At 64.2% G+C, this 17,432-nt stretch overlaps 1 protein-coding gene across 5 annotated transcripts in view; it reads right to left on the reverse strand.

The window, feature by feature from the left end:
* The window catches only part of RNF213 (ring finger protein 213), a 72,191-nt gene that overhangs the window by 52,763 nt on the left and 1,996 nt on the right, over positions 1 to 17,432 (reverse strand). For 2 of the 5 annotated variants that reach the window (XM_084861865.1, XM_084861864.1), the window contains exons 2-16: positions 14,080 to 14,501; positions 11,235 to 11,657; positions 10,409 to 10,531; positions 9,806 to 9,963; positions 9,561 to 9,632; positions 9,088 to 9,246; positions 8,629 to 8,831; positions 7,246 to 7,538; positions 6,114 to 6,376; positions 5,063 to 5,254; positions 3,434 to 3,656; positions 2,816 to 2,877; positions 2,190 to 2,334; positions 1,465 to 1,635; positions 355 to 444 (exon numbers count right to left, since the gene is read on the reverse strand). In XM_084861865.1, coding sequence (XP_084717991.1) covers positions 355 to 444; positions 1,465 to 1,635; positions 2,190 to 2,334; positions 2,816 to 2,877; positions 3,434 to 3,656; positions 5,063 to 5,254; positions 6,114 to 6,376; positions 7,246 to 7,538; positions 8,629 to 8,831; positions 9,088 to 9,246; positions 9,561 to 9,632; positions 9,806 to 9,963; positions 10,409 to 10,531; positions 11,235 to 11,657; positions 14,080 to 14,501 — 2,999 coding nt within the window. Of the gene's footprint in view, positions 1 to 354; positions 445 to 1,464; positions 1,636 to 2,189; positions 2,335 to 2,815; positions 2,878 to 3,433; positions 3,657 to 5,062; positions 5,255 to 6,113; positions 6,377 to 7,245; positions 7,539 to 8,628; positions 8,832 to 9,087; positions 9,250 to 9,560; positions 9,633 to 9,805; positions 9,964 to 10,408; positions 10,532 to 11,234; positions 11,658 to 14,079; positions 14,502 to 17,432 lie in introns of all 5 variants that reach the window. The other 3 variants (XM_084861866.1, XM_084861868.1, XM_084861867.1) reach the window with 3 other exon arrangements.

Below are 17,432 nucleotides of genomic sequence, written 5' to 3' on the forward strand. Positions count from 1 at the left end.
TCACATCCTCTCTCTCTCTCTCTCCCCCCTCCCTTTCACTCTCTCTGAAAATCAAGGGAAACATCCCGGGTGAGGAGCAGCAGCAGCAGAAAACCAGCCTGGAACTTCCGAGGGCCGTGGAGCTGAACTACCCCATGAGCGGGTCTGGGCCCCCCACCCCCGCCCCGTCTCCGGGTTTAAAGGCGCCTGTCACCACCGGCCTCTCGGGGCCTGCATGTGCCTGGGGCTCCCCTGGTGACAACCCCTGCCCCCCGTCATTCTCTGAAATTCCATCCGGGAACAGCGACGTGGCGGGCACGGGTGTCGGGTCCCCCGACCTGCCTTCGCCCCGAGAAGCATGGCGCCCACCGGTACCTTCTGGATCCGCCCCGCCAGGTCCCCCAGCAAGGACGCCTTCCAGCCGTGCTCCTCGGGGAAGGGGAGCTCCACCAGCCGCCGCCACACCTGCAAGGCACAGGCCAGGGGCAGGGAGCGCCGCGGCCCGTCTCCCATCGCTGCGGGGACGCGGGCGCTGCCCTGGGGGGGGGGGAGGGGGGCACCTGCAGGCAGAGGGGCCGCTGTCCCTGGGCCCGGGCAGGGCAGCCACATCTGCCCAGAACACGAAGGCCTGGAGCCACACGGCCTTCGCGTGCACCTGGCTCTGACTGGGGACGACCCCCCCTCCATGTTTTGTTCTGAAAAATGTTAGGTTCCCGCCCGCCGCGGGGCTCAGGGCCGAGCGGCAGCCTGTGAGCCAGGTCAGGTTCGATTCCCGGTCAGGGCACAGGTGAACGGGTTGCGGGCTCGAACCCATTGTGGGGCGTGCAGGAGGCAGCCGATCCACGATCCTCTCTTATCATGGATGTTACGCTCTCCCTCTCCCTTCTTCTGGGAAATCAATAAAAATATGTTAAAAAATAAATAAATAAATAAAAACCCAAAGGGGAGCGGCAAAGCTTCCCCTGCAGGTGCCCTGCCCAGCCTGGTGGAGGCCCTGCCCGCAAGCCCAAGGTGGTACCGTGAGCCTGAGGCCCAACCCGTGGCCGCCCTCCCCGTGGCCGCCCTGCCCCGCCCTCCCTGTGGCCAATGGGTCCGCCCACCCCCGCCCCATCCTTTGCCACAGCCGTGATTCTATTCCACGCCTGTCACCCTGGAAACCCCAGGGCCCACCTTGGGGCTCAGGTCTCTCTCACTTCAGATGCCATTCTGCCCAGCCTCCCTTCAAGCAGCACCTGCTTACACTCTTTCCTTCCCCATCCAACGTCATAAACTTCTTTCATAACCTCAGCATGGAGTCAGGCCCGGAGTCCAGCCCCGCCCCAGAGTGCCTCCCCACAAGTCTGCCCCCGGGGGCTCCGGCTGCCAGCCTGACCAGCTCAGATCCCGCTGGGGGAAGGGGCCTAAGGCCCGGGCCCAAGACAGACCCCCACTGAGGTCCCCCAGGACGGCCACCGCCGAGGCCCGGTGCTGGGGTCGCCGGCTCACCTGGATCTCCTGGCTGTAGGTGAACGTGACGGATGCGGCATAGAAGCTCCTAAACATGCTCTGCTTGAAGGTCCTCACGAGCCACGCCCTCGTGGTGGTCAGGGTTTCCTGGACCACGGCCCCCACGGAGGCCCTGGTCCCCGTGTCGCTGCCCTGTGCCTCCGTGGTGTCCTATGAGCAAAGAGAGAGACTCGTCCTGGTCCGGCCTCTGCTGCCGCTAACATTCAAGTGGAGGGGCGTCTGGCCGGCCTGGCTCAGGGGCTGAGCGCCAACCATGAACCAGGAGGTCAGGGTTTGGTTCCCGGGTTGCGGGCTCCATCCCGGGGCGGGCTGTGCACCAGGCAGCAGGTCCATGATCCTCTCATTGTCGATGTTTCTCTCTCCCTCTCCCTTCCTCTCTGATGTCAATAACATTTATATTTTTCTACAGCATGGGGAAAAGGTCAGTGGAAAAGACGGCCGTGGAGGGCATTGGGGGTGTCACCTGCCGCCCGGCCCCCTGCTCTGCTCTGTAACTGCCCATCGACAATCTGCACGGCGACTCCCTCCCACCACAGGAGCGGGGCCAGGTGCATGGCTCACTGGCATCCTCACGCAGAGCCGCGGGGAGCCGCACGGAGCGGGTGACCAGTGGCCGCTGGGCCACCCCAAGCCCCGGCGTCGGCCCAGCCCCTGTGAGCGGGGGCGCTGGACGCTCCGCGGCCACCGGGGCGTGCCCCACTCACCGCCACCGGTTTCAACCTGATGACGCGGCAGAGGATCTCGGCCGACGAGGCGGGCAGCTCATGAGGCTTCCAGTCATGGCTGAGTCCGCAGACGACCTCGTGCAGCTTCAGGCACGCGGTGAGGTAGGAGGGCGCCTCGAGGACCCTGCGCAGCAGAGTGACAGGAAATCACGGGTCCGGGGAAACAGTGCCCGCCACCAAGGCACGCTGCTCCGGGTGAACACCCCAGGGGAGGCACCTCCTGGGCACAGCGTAACCGCAGGGCAATGCCGCCCACCGCCAACTTGTGACCAAGACAGAAAGCAAACAGCCCGGCCGGCCTGGCTCAGAGGCTGAGTGTTGAGCCAAGAACCAGGAGGTCTGGGTGTGATTCCCGGTCAGGGCCTGGGCCCGGGTGCGGGCTCGGTCCCCAGTGTGGGGCCTGCAGGAAGTTTCTATCTCTCCCCCCTCTCCCTTCCTCTCTGAAATCAAGAAAAACATATTTAAAAACAACAAAAAACCAGGATGATCACATCAATAACTCCAAGAAGGGGAATGTGCGTCGGGGGCCCCTGGGATGGCGGCGGCGGCTCTGGGACACCCGGGGGCACCACGCGGCGATGGGCGGCCTGGGCTTCACCACTTACTGGTCCTGAAACATGTCCAGTAGGTGCAGCAGCATTTTCAGCGTCGTGTCCACGTCCTGGGGCGAAGGGAAGACACAGCAACGATGACTCGGCACCGCAGTCTCCACTGAAACCGACGCCCCCACGAGGGCAAAGCCGAGCACGCACCCTGTCCTCTGGGTGTGTTTTAAGGTGCTCAGTGCTCAACCTGACCTCCCACGAATAATAGGCGGGGCTTAGAGTCCTACAGTTGTTCCCACCCCCGGGAAGGGAGGGAAGATGGCAGCTGTGTCCCCATGTGCCCCCCGCCTGGCGCGGGCATAACCAGGGACGGCGGGGGTTTACTGAAGCGGAAGAAACAGGCAGCCTCCCAGGGCTCAGTTTCTTCCTTTAAAAGACTATTTGTCACTGACTTTTACAGAGCAGAGGGCGAGGGAGGGAGAGACATCCATCAGCTGCCTCCTGCAAGCCCCCCTGGGGATCGAGCCTGCAATCCAGGCTTGTGCCCTGACCCGGAGCCGAACCATGACCTTCTAGTTCATGGGTCCAAGTTCAACCCCGGACCTATGCCCCCGGGCGCAGTGCTCGGTTTGTAAGGAGCCCCGTCAGGTTCCCGGGAAGAGGACGCAGGGGACAGACCTCCAGGTTTCCGTGGGAGACGTTCTTGAGCCCTTGCAGCCGGTAGCGGGTGCCCACCAGGCAGTCCAGGACGCGCGCCGGAAAGCGCGCCAGGTAGTCGGTGAACTCCTGCAGGTAGGTGGCCAGGCTGCTCAGCGGCAGCAGGCTGAACCAGGAGCGGAACAGGGCCTCGTCCACCCCCAGCAGGTGCTTCTTGCCCACCATGAACTGGAGTAAGTGCTCCCTGCGGAGGGAGAGCAGGGGCGGGAGCGGCGCTGAGTGCCACGCAGACCTGGAGGAAGCCCGCGTTTTAAAAGCAGCCGGCCGGCGAGGCTCAGGGGTTGAGCGTCGACCTAGGAACCGGGAGGTCAGGGCACAGGCCTGGGGTGCGGGCTCAATCCCCAGTGGGGGGCCCAGGAGGCAGCCGATCCAGGATTCTGTCTCATCCTTGTTGTTTCTCTCTCTCCCTCTCCCTTCCTCTCTGAAACCAACAAACACACATTAAATAAAAATAATGTTGGTGCTCAAAGGTGGACTGAACGGAAGGGATGCACCTTGAAAACTCGGTGCGGAGTGCAAGGGACCCCCATGTGGTTCCCGGACAGGACGACCTGGCTGGTCCCACCCACGGGGACAGGACGCAGAAGGAGGCGTGGGGCGGGGGGGGGCAGTGAGCGCCTCACAGGGACGGCGTTTCCTTTGGGTGAGCTCAGGGTGTCCTGTGAATGTGCTTAATCTGCGGAGCTGTGCACGGAAAGCGGGGAGCCTGGTAAGTTCTGGGTTCTGCCTTTTTACAATAAATACAGAGAACTCAGCGTTGCTTCCAGCTCCATTGAGGCGGTTGATAGGTAGCATGTGCCACTGGGGGGGTGGGGGTGGGGGGGTGTGATACCCTTGCGTGCTGCATCGTGTCCGAGCCTGTCCTCATTCCCTCTCGGTGGCGAGCACATCTGAGATCCACTCCCTGATGTAACGCAGCCCCACTGTCGCGTCCCCCTGTGCAGCTCCCGGGACGCCTTCCAGCTGGAGGTCTGTGCCTCTGACCAACACCCGCCCCTCCCCCACCCAGCCCCCGTAACCAGATTCTCTCCGTTTCTCTCCGGCGTTTTTAGATTCCACAGGTGGGTGAGATCACACAGCCTTTGTCCCTCTCGGTCTGACTCTTCAACCCGGCGTCACGCCCTCGGTCTCCTCCGGGCTGCGGCCGTTGGCAGGCGGCCTCTCTCTCGGGACTGAATAACGTTCCGTTTCCTACCGACACCTGGTCCTCCTGACCGCCCGGCCCTGCACAGCCAGGGGCCTGCACCCCACGGCGACACACACTCCCGTTTCAACGGGGCCCAATCGCAGCCAGGAGCCCACTCCCCTGGTCACTATTCACTCCCCATAAGCCCAGGGCCGGAGCCCCTCAGATGGGGGTGCAGTTTCTCGGACAAAAGGCAGCGCCATCGGGGCTTTGGTCTGCCTTTGCGTTTTCTTTGACTTCAACTCAATGTCTGCGCTTAAACGGGGTCCGCCATCTCCCCTGCAGACCGCTTCCCCGCTCCTCTGAGCAGCCGCTCCGCACCCCGGAGGCTGCGTCCCAGAAGCGGGGCCACGTGCCAGGGAGGTGCACCGAGACCACACGGGGGAGGGGCGCCCACAACTTACTCGTGCTCCCTTTTCCACCGAAACTCCGAGAAGGGGATTCCTTCCAGGGCCGCCCAGACGTCCTCGGTCTGAGTCCCGGGCTGCCGTGCGGGGGGCCCGGCGCAGAGGTGGAGCACCGGCAGGGTGCCCACCCAGGAGCTCACCGCCAGCTCCATGCTCCTGCGGCACAGGTCCAGCAGGGAGCCTCGCCACCTGCCAACAACAGAGGCCCTGCTGCCTGACGCCCCGGGAAAGGCCAGCGTGCGCCCCGGGCGGGCAGGCCACTGGGAGTGGCTGAGCGGAGTGTCTGGGCACGGGTCCCACGGGAGAGAGGGCACCCTCAGTGTCACCCCTAATGCCTTGGGCACCCAGCAAACTCCCGATAGTGCCAGTTCCACCTTCCTGACGGCAGAGGCTCTGGCAGCTGAGTGATCCCACCTGGGCCCAGGCGTCTGGTGCCAGTCTAAATATAAAGCAAGTTTTTAAACGGGAAGGGGCTTAGCCAGTGTTGCTCAGTGGTTGAGCATCCACCTCTGAACCAGGAAGTCACAGTTCGTTTCCCGGTCAGGACACAGGTTGGGTTGTGGGCTCCATCCCCAGTGGGGGGCATGCAGGAGGCAGCCGATCCATGATTCTCTCTCATTGATATCTCTATCTCTCCCCCTCTCCCTTTCTCCCTGAAATCAATACAAACGTGCTTTTTTAAGTGGTTATAAAATTATAATTCACACACACACACTCACACACATTCACACACATACACTCACACTCACTCACACACATACACACTCATTCCCACACTCACACACACACACACACACACACACACACACTCATTCGCACACTCACACACATTCACACACACTAGCACACTCACACACTCACACACACACTCACACTCGCACACTCACCCACACATTCACACACACTCACACACACACACACTCACACTCGCACACTCAACCACATTCACACACACTTCCACACTCTTACACACACACTCATTCGCACGCTCTCACACACATTCACACACACTCGCACACTCACACACACACACACACACACACACTACCTCGGAGACGTTTCAAAGATGAGGCTGAGGTCGTCCAGGAGGTCGCGGGGGGAGCTGGCGCTGGCGCTGGCGCACAGGAGGCTGCACAGGGAGCCCAGGTGGTCCTTTGAGAGGCGGCGCTTCAGCTCCTCGGCCACGTGCAGGGCGACCAGGCCCATCCTCAGCTTCCTCCTCACGGGCAGGTCCTCGGGCAGAGCGTCCTCGCTCCTCTCCAGGAACGGCTTTATGTGCTCTTGCAAACACTCCCACAGGTGCGCCCGCACCTGCCGCAGGGGAAACGGACAGGGCCGTGGGGCCGAGGCCATCCGAGCTGCCCCATCTCACCCGCAGAGCCCACCTCACCCGCAGAGCCCAAGGCCCGAGGGGCAGGGACAGCTCCGTGATCCGAGCAGGCCCCCTCGGGGCGCAACTGCTCTGGGTTTCCGGGAGCCGCCCCCGATAATGGGATCGGAGACCCCGGCACGGGGGAGGGGCTTTCCGGGAGGCCTGGTGCTTACAGTGGTTCAGTGTCATCTCAGGTGTGGCCCAGGTGTGACTCAGAACTGCCCAGGCCCCACCACAGAGCTGGGGGAGAGGCAGGAGGGAGGGCCCCACCCCTGTCTACTCCAAGGGTGGGGCCTGTGGTCGGGGAGGCACCAGTGTTAGGGGTGGGGCCAGTGGTGAGGATGGGGGCAGGTGGGTGGGGCCTGTGGTGGGGGTGGGGCCAGTGGTGAGGATGGGGGCAGGTGGGTGGGGCCTGTGGTGGGGGTGGGGCCAGTGGTGAGGATGGGGGCAGGTGGGTGGGGCCTGTGGTGGGGGTGGGGCCAGTGGTGAGGATGGGGGCAGGTGGTTGGGGCCAGTGGTGGGGGTGGGGCCAGTGGTGGGGGTGGGGCCAGTGGTGAGGATGGGGGCAGGTGGGTGGGGCCAGTGGTGGGGGTGGGGCCAGTGGTGAGAATGGGGGCAGGTGGGTGTGTGGGGCCAGGAGGAAGACAATGGGAAGAGCAAAGGATTCCCAAGAGGAGGCATTCCCAGAAAAGGGGCTGAAGGACCCCGGCCTCCCGCCCACCTGCACCTGCCCGCTGCGTCCCAGGGTCCCCTGGCCACGAGGCGGTGGGTGCCGCTGCTGCGGAAGATGGAGGAGGGGTGCCCGTACCTGCTCCTGTGAGTAGTTCAAGTCGGTCCAGGCCTTCTCCTGCTCCTCGAAGACCGTGGGCTCGCTGAGCACGGAGTGGAGCTGGCGGAACTGCGTGAAGAAGCTGCGCAGGTTGACGGCGCTCCAGGTCTGCAGGACGCTGAGCACGCGGCCCAGCATGATGGAGGTCGCCAGCTGCTTCCCTTGGACGTTCTTCTTCATCTCGTCCCTGAAGTGCTTCGTGAGGTGATCCCAGATCGCCTGGAGCTTCCCGGTGGCCCGCTTGCAAATGATGTCATCATACTGATGCCAGTCTAGGGGAGGGCAGGCCCGGAGTGAGCTCAGCGGGGAGGGAGGGCGGCAGAGGGCTGGCAGGTGGGCAGGGCGTCGCTCCAGGGAGGTGCCCCTCGCAGGCAAGCGACCGGGGCTGGCCCGTGAGGAGCCGGCTGGGTGGGGGACAGGCCACACGGGGGAGGCGAGACGGAGGCCACGCCGTCCAGGCCTGGCCCCACAGGGCGTGCCCTGGCAAGCTTGGTGGCTCACAGACCTGGCAGCCGAGCCCCTAGGGAAACGCCCGCTCGGGGGTAACCCTTTTATCCTGGAACTGCGTCACTCACCAGCCTACGGGCATCCAGCTGCCCCCACCCACCCTACGAAGGACGGTCCAGGCGACAAAGCAGACAGAGTCCTCGGCCCCGGGCTGACCGCCACACCACGCACTCACGCAGACACACGCACTGGACGGCATGTGGCGAGTATAAACACAGCAAAGAGGAACATGGGAGAAAGGTAAAGATAAACAGGAGAATGGTCCGCCGGCGTGGTGTGGGGTGGAGCATCGGCCTATGAACCAGGAGCTCTCGGTTCCACTCCCGGTCAGGGCACTTAGTCCCTGTGGGGGGCGGGCAGGAGGCAGCCGGGCAATGGTTCTCTCTCATCGTTGTTTCTCTCCGCCCTCTCTGAAATCAATAAAAATGTATTTTAAAAAGAAAGAAGAAGAAGACAAAACGGAGACTAAGAAATGAAGAGCAAGCAGAGTGGCCCGACCACACAGGGGGGCAGTGGGCGGGGCTCCCCACGCTCCTCCCCCTGCTCACTCGCAGCGCCTGGACATCTCCCAGAAGGGCCCGCCCCCTCCTGCCCCTCCTGCCCCTCCTGCCCCACTCCTGTGCCTCTGTGTCCAGCCCCTCTCCTCCCCTCTCCTCCCCTCTCCTCCCTTCACGACAAATCCCCCCCTGGTTTCCTCTCCTCAGTGCGCGCTCAGGCTGCACAGATGGAAACTGGCTTCCACCCCAGGCTGGTACGCCCTGCAGGGCGCAGGTGGGGCCCGCCGAGCAGAGAGGACCCGCCGGGCCGGAGCCCCTGCCCGCGGAGGCCTGCCGCCTGCGGCCGCCCGGGACCCACCTCCGGAGCCCAGCAGCGCCGAGCGCAGGTGCAGGGAGCGGTTGACGTGCTTGCCCTCCCTGTCCGGCCGCTTGTAGATGAACTCGTACACAGGGGACTCGGTGCCCTTCACCACCACGTACTTGTAGGCCACAGGCCGGTCCAGCAGCCGCTTGGGCAGTACGGTGCTGCCTTCGACGAGGGCCCCGTGCGAGCCCAGGGTTCTGAGAACAGAGGGGACACGCCCGGAATCTTAGTTCTTCTGCAACTCGGTGTGGAGTGCAGGGCGAGAGCTGCGCCCGCACGCCGGCTGGTGCCCCGACGGGACTGGCGGGCACCCGGGCCTGGGGCGCAGGGCGAGCGCGCCGAGGGGAAGAGCTGCTGGAAACTCTCCTTTTCCAAACGAGCCCACCAGCTCTGCTCGTAGGCGCCTCGAAGACCGACACAGGCCGCCTGGCTGCACAGGCCCAGGACACTCACTTGGTGACGTGCAGCTCGCACACGTTGTGGTGCCACTTCGGCGTCCCCAGCTCCTCACCACCCCGGATGAACAGCTGGTGCTGGCCGGGGTCGAAGTTGAAGTCCTTCGAGAGGATGGCGTGGAAGAACACCGTGACACCCTCCTCGGGGCTCAGGGGGCTGCTGGAGAGCCGTCAGGAAGCACCGTTACACCCACTGTCTTACCGAGCCACGTACACGCAAAGCACGCGTGCACACACATAAACATGCACACAAAGCATGCACACATGCTTATGCATAAAAACATGCACTTACTCACATGCTGTGCACACACATGCACAAAATGTGCACATGCACACACAAACACACTTATGCAAAAAGACATACTCACATGTGCGCAAACAGGCACATGGGTGCACACATGTAACCGTATATCTTCACCCGCATTAACATGCACCCAGCAAAACTCAAGTGCATCGACACTTGAGACGTACCGCCTGCGGGGGTTCTCTCGCCACCCTCCGCAGGGGGAGTGGGCACAGAAGGGACAATCTGCCCCGGAAGCGCTGGGGGTGGGGGGGTACCACTCGGACATCACAGCCTCCCTCCTGAGTCCTGAGGCCGCTGCCTCCGGCCCCCGGGCACTCCGCCGCCTGCCCGGAGCCTGGGGAGCCTCTGTGGGCAGGTGAGCACTGGGCCTGCCTCCCTGGGGCGGGCACCTCTGCACCCAGTACCCTACCTGCTCGGAACCTCCAGAGTGTCAGCTTCCAGCTCCTTCTGGCCCCCCTTGCCCTTCAGGGCAGCCGCGTCGCCCCTGTGGCCCCGGTCAGGCTTCTTCCGGTCTCCCGGCTTGGCTTTCTCCCCAGAAATGGCAGCCTGGCCTTTGGGTTCAGCTTCCTGAGACAAGTCGCCAACCCCCACCGTGAACTCCAGCCGCCAAGGTTGCCCGCGATGGTCTGGCGCCCCACCTCGGCCTCTCCCCCATCGCTCGGGGCTCCGGCGTCCTGCTGGTCCCTCGGGCCCTGCCCCTGCCATTCCCTCTGCTGGGGACCCCGCCCCCATCTCCCCGGAGCCTGCCTCCCGCCACATCCAGGCGATCACAGAAACCCTCATGGGCAAGGCCTTCTGGGCCATGGCCCCTGGGCGGCACCAGCTGCCCTCAGCCCTCACCCACTTCCCCGCGGCCTCTCTCCTCTAGAGAGAGCCCCGAGGCCTAGCGGGCACTCCGGCTCCAGCCAGCACCTAGGGGTGGTAACCGAATGGAAGAGGGGGTGGCAGGACCGGCCACACGGAGCGGCTGATGGACAGACGGCCCGCCGCGCCCCCAGAACAAGCCCCTCACCTGGCCGTGCTCCGGGGAGGCAGGAGGAGAGGCAGGGGCGCCGGGCGGCTTCTGTTTCTGCGTCTCCCCCGGGGCCTCAGCCCCCTCCCCTGGCTTCACCAGCTCGGCCGCCACGTCAGTCGCCTGGAAGAAATAAAGACTTGCCAGGAGGGCCTCACAGACAGGGAGATGACTCCACGGTGTGAGGGTCAGCATCACCTCCAGCTGGGTGACAGGACCGGGGCTGGGAGGCGGGGCCGGGGGCTGGGTGACTGGGCCGGGGGCTGGGAGGCGGGGCCGGGGGCTGGGTGACTGGGCCGGGGGCTGGGAGGCGGGGCCGGGGGCTGGGAGGCGGGGCCGGGGGCTGGGAGGCGGGGCCGGGGGCTGGGAGGCGGGGCCGGGGGCTGGGAGGCGGGGCCGGGGGCTGGGTGACTGGGCCGGGGGCTGGGTGGCGGGGCCGGGGGCTGGGAGGCGGGGCCGGGGGCTGGGTGACTGGGCCGGGGGCTGGGAGGCGGGGCCGGGGGCTGGGTGACTGGGCCGGGGGCTGGGTGGCGGGGCCGGGGGCTGGGAGGCGGGGCCGGGGGCTGGGTGACTGGGCCGGGGGCTGGGAGGCGGGGCCGGGGGCTGGGTGACTGGGCCGGGGGCTGGGTGGCGGGGCCGGGGGCTGGGAGGCGGGGCCGGGGGCTCAGGGACGGGGGTCGAGGACCCGGGGCACAGGGCAGCTTCTCCCTCAGCCCCATTCCCAGGAGCAAGCCCCAGAGGAGGATGCCCGCCCAGACCAGGAGGCGACCTCGGCCAGGCGCCAAGGCCTCAGCAGGCCACTGGTCCTCACCTCCCCACAACTCACCCCTGAGGCGGGGGGCGCGGCCTGCTGCCCCATGGCGGGCGGCTCATTCCTGGGCTCCGAGGGGTCCCCCTGTGGCGCGGGCGGCGGGAGCTCCTGGGCAGCGCCCTCCTTCCTACTGGCAGAGGGGGGGACCCCGGGCCCCTCTGGGTCCTTCCCTCCTGGGGGGGCACCTCCTGCGGTCTGGTCCTGGGGTGCTGCGCTGCCTGGAGACTCTCCTGCCTGGCCCTGCGGACACCCTCCAGGTGGCGGCTGGCTGGGGGCCCCACCCTGCTGAGCAGGGCTCTGGGGCAGAGCCGCGTCCTGGACCCCAACATCCGCAGGCGATTCGAGATGACAAGGCACGGAGGGGGGGGCGCACAGGGACTCCGGCCCCTTCGACACGGGCACCTTTTTGTTCTTTTTCTTCTGTTTCTTCCTCTTGCTCTAGACACAGAGACACGGGTTCACTCCTCAGGTGCTCGTGACACCCATCCGCCTCCCCTCCAGCTCCAGTCAGCTGCTCACGAGCTAAGCTCAGTTCCACCAGCACCTGACACCCGAGGGAACTGCCGTCTCTTTTTTTAAAACCCAGAACGTAAATATAAACATAGATCTGTATTGATGTCAGAGAGGAAGGGAGAGGGAGAGATAGAAACATCCATGATGAAAGAGAATCATGGACCAGCTGCCTCCAGCACGCCCCACTGGGGATGGAGCCCACAGCCCTGACTGGAATCGAACCGTCATAGGTCGACGCTCAGCCACAGAGCCGTGCCGGCCGGGCACCTGCCATCTCTTTATCTTGGGAAGAATGACGCTGACACAAGAGGAGGGAGGTAGCGGACAGAGTGGGGGACAGTGGGCCTAAGAGCAGCCGACTACCTCATGGGGCCTCCTGGGAGCAGGTGCGCGCTGCTGGACTCACTCACGCTGGTGGGGAGCGCACGACGGGCAGAAAACGGAAACGGAGGCGAGGCTGGGGCTGGGGAGCAGGCAGGCGCCCTGCCCCCAGTGCCGGGCACACCCAGGAGGCCCTGCCCCAGAGGCCCTGCCCCGGCGGAGTCCCCAGCTAGGGAAGCACGGGTGACAGGACCCTACGGGGCCAAGGCTCCGGGCCGAGGGCTGAGCAGTCCCTTCGGACCAGTGACCCGTGACCCCAAAGGCCGGTCACCTGGGTTCGGGGGAGGGGAGAACACGGGTGCATCTGTGCATGGGGTGGGGTGGTTGCTCTGGGTCTGCTCCTGGAACCCTCCGAGAACCCGAGCAGCTTCTGCACATCTGCCCGGGCAACCTGAGGGCATTTCCAGGCTTCCCAACTGCCACTGCTTTATGCCACCACGGGCGCAGGCACGCACTCGCACGCACTCGCACGCACACACTCACATGTGCACACCCACTCGCATGCACACACTGGCACGCGCACACTCACAAGCACGACATGCCCGTGTGCTTGCTTCCTGGCCCCTCTAGAACGGAAGTCTGTGTGCTCTGCTCGCGGCCGTGTCCGGACCCAGAACGATCCCTGGCACACAGGCGCCCAGTGTGCCTGCACCGAGGCCGCCGCTGGGAAGGAAGGCCCCGCGCTTCCTCCCCGGGGGCCGGCGGTCCGAGCTCGCCGCCTCTGACCTGCCCCCCTTCCTCCTGTCCCTGCTCCCGGAGCCCGCAGGCCCGGCGGAAGCAGGTGGTTCTCAGCACACAGCTGTGGGGAGTGCGCAGGCCTGGGAGCGGAAACCCAAACCTTCCCTGACCAAAACCAAGTTTTAGTATGGTTGCTATGTGTACGTTTTGTATGTACACGATCCTCATGATGTGTACACACGTATGTTTCCTAACCAGCGTGGTCTTCATTTGACCATTCTGAATGTGGCCACTTCCCACGGGAGCCAGAAATGCGCACAGTGGGAGCGCACACCCCGGCGGGGCCACGCCCGGACAGTGGCCACAAGTGTGGACGTCGGGGGAGCTGGGGCAGCCGGGAGACCCCACAGCTGAGCGGTGTTCGTGCCGCAGGGCTAGAATGTTCTCTAGATCTGGGGTGGGGGTGGTTATGAGGCTGAACACAGCTGCACACTGTGCACATATCACATGGCTACAGTTGTGCACGCTATAAACAGCTGCACAGGGCTACACAGGTCTGTACATGGCTGCACACAGCTGCATGCAGCTACAAAGGTCTATACACGGCTGCACATGGCTGCCCACATCTATCCATGTATATACACCACACACTCTCACACAAACACACACATCCCCAAAACAACCCCCCCACACACACACAGCACATACATACACAACATATGCACACCTCTACTCACATATACACCCCCACACCCCACTCACACACATGGACCCCAACACGGCCTCCTGCAGCGGGTCCCCCCCAGCCACCAGGAGCACCCACCGAGGGCCAGACAGGAAGCCTGCCCTGGGCCGGCGGTAGACGTGGCCCCCGGCCTCCCCGAACCTGTCCCGGACCAGGAGCCCTCGGCTCTGAGGCTTGTTGGGAGGCAATTGTCTCCCAGGTATTTCCCCAGCGCCCACCCTGCCCCGGAGCCGCCCTGCTCTGGAGCCACTCTGTCCCGGAGCCGCCCTGCCCCGCAGCATGGAGGCACTGGGGTCAGCACCATCAATGCAAGAGGACAGAGGGGGCGGGCACCCAGGGGCGGAGCACAGCTGCCAGCCCGGGGCCGGTGGGAGGAAACGGCAGGTGGAGGCCAGAGCTCTGCCACCCAGCCTGCGGGGCGATGGGCGGGGCTGCAGTGGGCAGCTCCGGGGCTGGCACCGTGGGGCACCGTGACCAACAGCTGGGGAACCAACCGGGAAGTGGCACCGGCAGCAGAGCCTGGACGCCCGGGCCAGCACTCACTTTTTGGCTCTTCCAGGCCTGGGGGCTGGGCTGGGCCAGCTCTGCCTGCGGGTCACTGGAGCCCAGCGATGAGGGGGGACCCCCGTCCTCCTCCAGCTCCTGTCCGCTCTCCTTCTCCTCCTCGGGGACCGAGGTCACCTGGGGGGCCCCGTCCAGCTCCAGCTCCTGTCTGCTCGCCTTCTCCCCCTCGGGGACCGAGGTCTGGGGGTCACCTTCCTCCTCCAGCTCCTGTCCGCTCGCCTTCTCCCCCTCGGGGACCGAGGTCGTCTGGGGGTCACCTTCCTCCTCCAGCTCCTGTCCGCTCTCCTCCTCCTCCTCCTCCTCGGGGACCGAGGTCACCTGGGGGGCCCCGTCCTTCAGCTCCTGTCCACTCGCCTTCTCCCCTTCGGTGACCGAGGTCGCCTTCAGGTCGTTCTCGGAATCTACAAGGCAGGGAAGGGAAAGGAAGGGAAGGGAAGAGCCGTCACCCTCTGGAATGTTTGTGTGTGTGTTTTTTAATCCTCACCCGAGGATCTTCCATTGATTTTGGAGAGTGTGGAAGAGAGAGGGAAGGAGAGAGAAACACTGATGTGAGAGAACATCGATGGGTTCCTCCTGCACGTACCCCGACCAGGGCCTGGACCAGGGGAGTTGGGGAGAGGGCAGGGGGAGGGAGTGGGAGTAGCCTGCAACAAGGTACTTGCCCTTGACTGTTATCCAACCCGGAACCCTTCGGTCCACAGGCCGACGCTCTGTTCACTGAGCCAGGCGGTCAGCGGCCCGGGCGCCCTGAGGGCAGAGGGCAGGCCTCTCTGGGGGACAGTGCCGTGCGGGGAACCTGCGTTGGTAAGGGGCCCGCAGGGCACAGGAGGAGGAGGGACCTCCTCTCCGGGAGCAATGACCAGAGCTGCAGGCCCCGCGCAGGCGGCATGACGGCCGCCCGCAGGCCTTCCGGGTCGCCGAGCCCCCCCGCACCCTGTGTCCGCTGGGGACAGAGCTCTCGGGTGGCCTGTGCCGGGCCCACGGGAGGAGGGTTCCTGCTCTCCCATGCGGTTTGCTTCGCTAACCTGACTTCTGTCGCTTTACTTATTGGATCAGCCAAGGAACCTGGGGGTCGGGGCACCTTCCGCCCTACGGCTGCTGTCCTCGGGCCCGACGTCAGGGGAACACATGTGGGCGTCCCAGGACAGCCTGACCCCCTTCCCCTTCCCCCCTCCACGGCAGCCGGCTCAGGGCCCAGTGTCCCCCCTCCTGCAGTGTTAAGAAAATGTAGAAAATGCAGATAAGAAAAATAAAACGCGGCCAGTGTGGCTCAGTGGTTGAGTGTCGACCAGGCACCAAGAGGTTGCCTGTGGGATTCCTGGTCAGGGCACATGCCTGGTTGTGGGCTTGATCCCCAGCAGGGGGCGTGCAGGAGTCAGCCAATTGATGTTTCTCTCAAATCAATATAAAAAACATATTTAAAAGAAGAATGAAATGTATTTCAGAGCTTCACCGTCCCCCATAACCTTCCAGCACTGCAGGTCCCCCTGGAAGTCCCACCTGAGTGCCCGGGGTAGGGGAGAGGCCCCGCTAACTCCCTGCCCACCAAATGCTGACTCACTGGCATTCGAAGCTCTCCGCTGAGAGCAGCCCAACATCACGCCTGGCAGAGTCCGCCCTCCCCCCAGCTCGGGGTGGCCTGAGACTCTGCCCCACATTCCCCTTCTGTGCGCACCCCCCTCCTCCCCACCCCAGACCCCGGGGTCCTGGCAGGTCCCAGCCACCACCCCACCACCCACCGCAGCTCTCTCTCTTGCTTTCACTTTCTATTCTGTGAACAGCCAGGCCGGGGGCGGGGGGGGGTGGGGGGGGGGGTGAATAGCCAGGAGCCAGCAGTCAGGAAGTCTGTGTGTTTCCTGGGTTGTGGTCCTGAGCCCTGGCCTGAGGGATGGGTGCTCAGAGGCCAGTGGAGCCAGGCGCATGCATCTGGCTCTACTGTGTGCCCCCGCGGACTGCCCAGGACCAGCACTTGCCACTCCCAACAGCAGGGGAGACACACACTCACACACACACACACACACACACACACATCCCGCCCAGAGTCACCCTGCAAAAAAAGTCAATGGTGCCCGGACAGCGTGGCTAAGTGGTTGAGCATTGACCTATGAACCAGGAGGTCAGGGTTCAATTCCTGGTCAGGGCACTTGCCCTGGTTGCAGGATTAATCCTCATTGAGGGGAGTGCAGGAGGCAGCTGATCCATGATTATCTCTCATCATTGATGTTTCCCTCTCTCTCTCTCTCTCTCCCTCTCCTTCTCCCTCTCCCTCTCCCTCTCCCTCTCCCTTCCTCTCTGACATCAATAAAAATATAAAAATTGTTTAAAAAAATAAAAGGCCACTGTGCTCGGAGGAAGAGGGTTAGGCGAGGGCTCTGCGGGAGTGGCGGTGCCCTGTGGGGCCCAGGGCTGGCTGGAGAGAGCAGGGTCTGGACCCCCCAAGGATGTCTCTGCCCTGAGCGTTATTTTAGGCCGATTAACTTTCGGAACCAAAGACCCAGGCGGCTTCTTCCTCCCCCTGGACCGCCAACAGGGACTTAGAGGGCCTGGTCCAGGCCATGGAGGCATTCACAGCGGCTTGGCCGGTGTGTGTGTGTGTGTGTGTGTGTGTGTGTGTGTGTGTGTAGCCAGCAGGGCCTGCACCTCGTCCTGTCCGGGTCTCAACATCTCTGCAGCCCCAGCAAACACCTGCTTGCCTTCCTGTAAATTGTCCTGCACATGCCTGACTGGGAACTGAACTGCGACCAGGTTCATAGGTCGATGCTCAGCCCGAGCCACGCGGGCCAGGCAGGGTTTGCTTCTATTTTGTTGAGTCTCTGACACCCTGGGGCCCTGCCGTCCCAAGGTCCCCCCGGGTAGACATTCTCCTGATGAGGGGTGGGGAGCCCTGCGGGCAGAGTCCCACTGGGACCCCAGGCGCTCAGCCATGCCATGACCGGGCATCTGGACAGCGAGGAATCAAGGAGGGAGTGGACACTCACTGACCACCTAGGGCCACTGATCTCTGACCCTCAGGGGCCCCCAAGGCTGACTGTCACTCAGAGCTTCTCCCCAGGGGTCAGCCGCAGAAGCAAATCAATAGAAAACAATGCACAGCATGAAGCACCGCCCTCTCCCCCCTACCCCCCTCCCCCGTGCTCTCTTCTCACCCCCCCTCCCAGCCTCAAGCCCAAGCACAAGTCTGCAACCTGCGCCCCTGACAAACCCGCCCAAACGGAGCGACCGCAGGGCACATCCTTGGAGGATGTCCACTATGCACACACACTCACACACGGTGCACATGTAGCGGTGTGCTTACAAAACACAAAGCTCATGGGACTTCGCTGAGTCCCACA

This window comes from Pipistrellus hanaki (genome assembly GCF_964339955.1).
Source record: "Pipistrellus hanaki genome assembly, chromosome: 16".
NCBI lineage: Eukaryota > Metazoa > Chordata > Mammalia > Chiroptera > Vespertilionidae > Pipistrellus > Pipistrellus hanaki.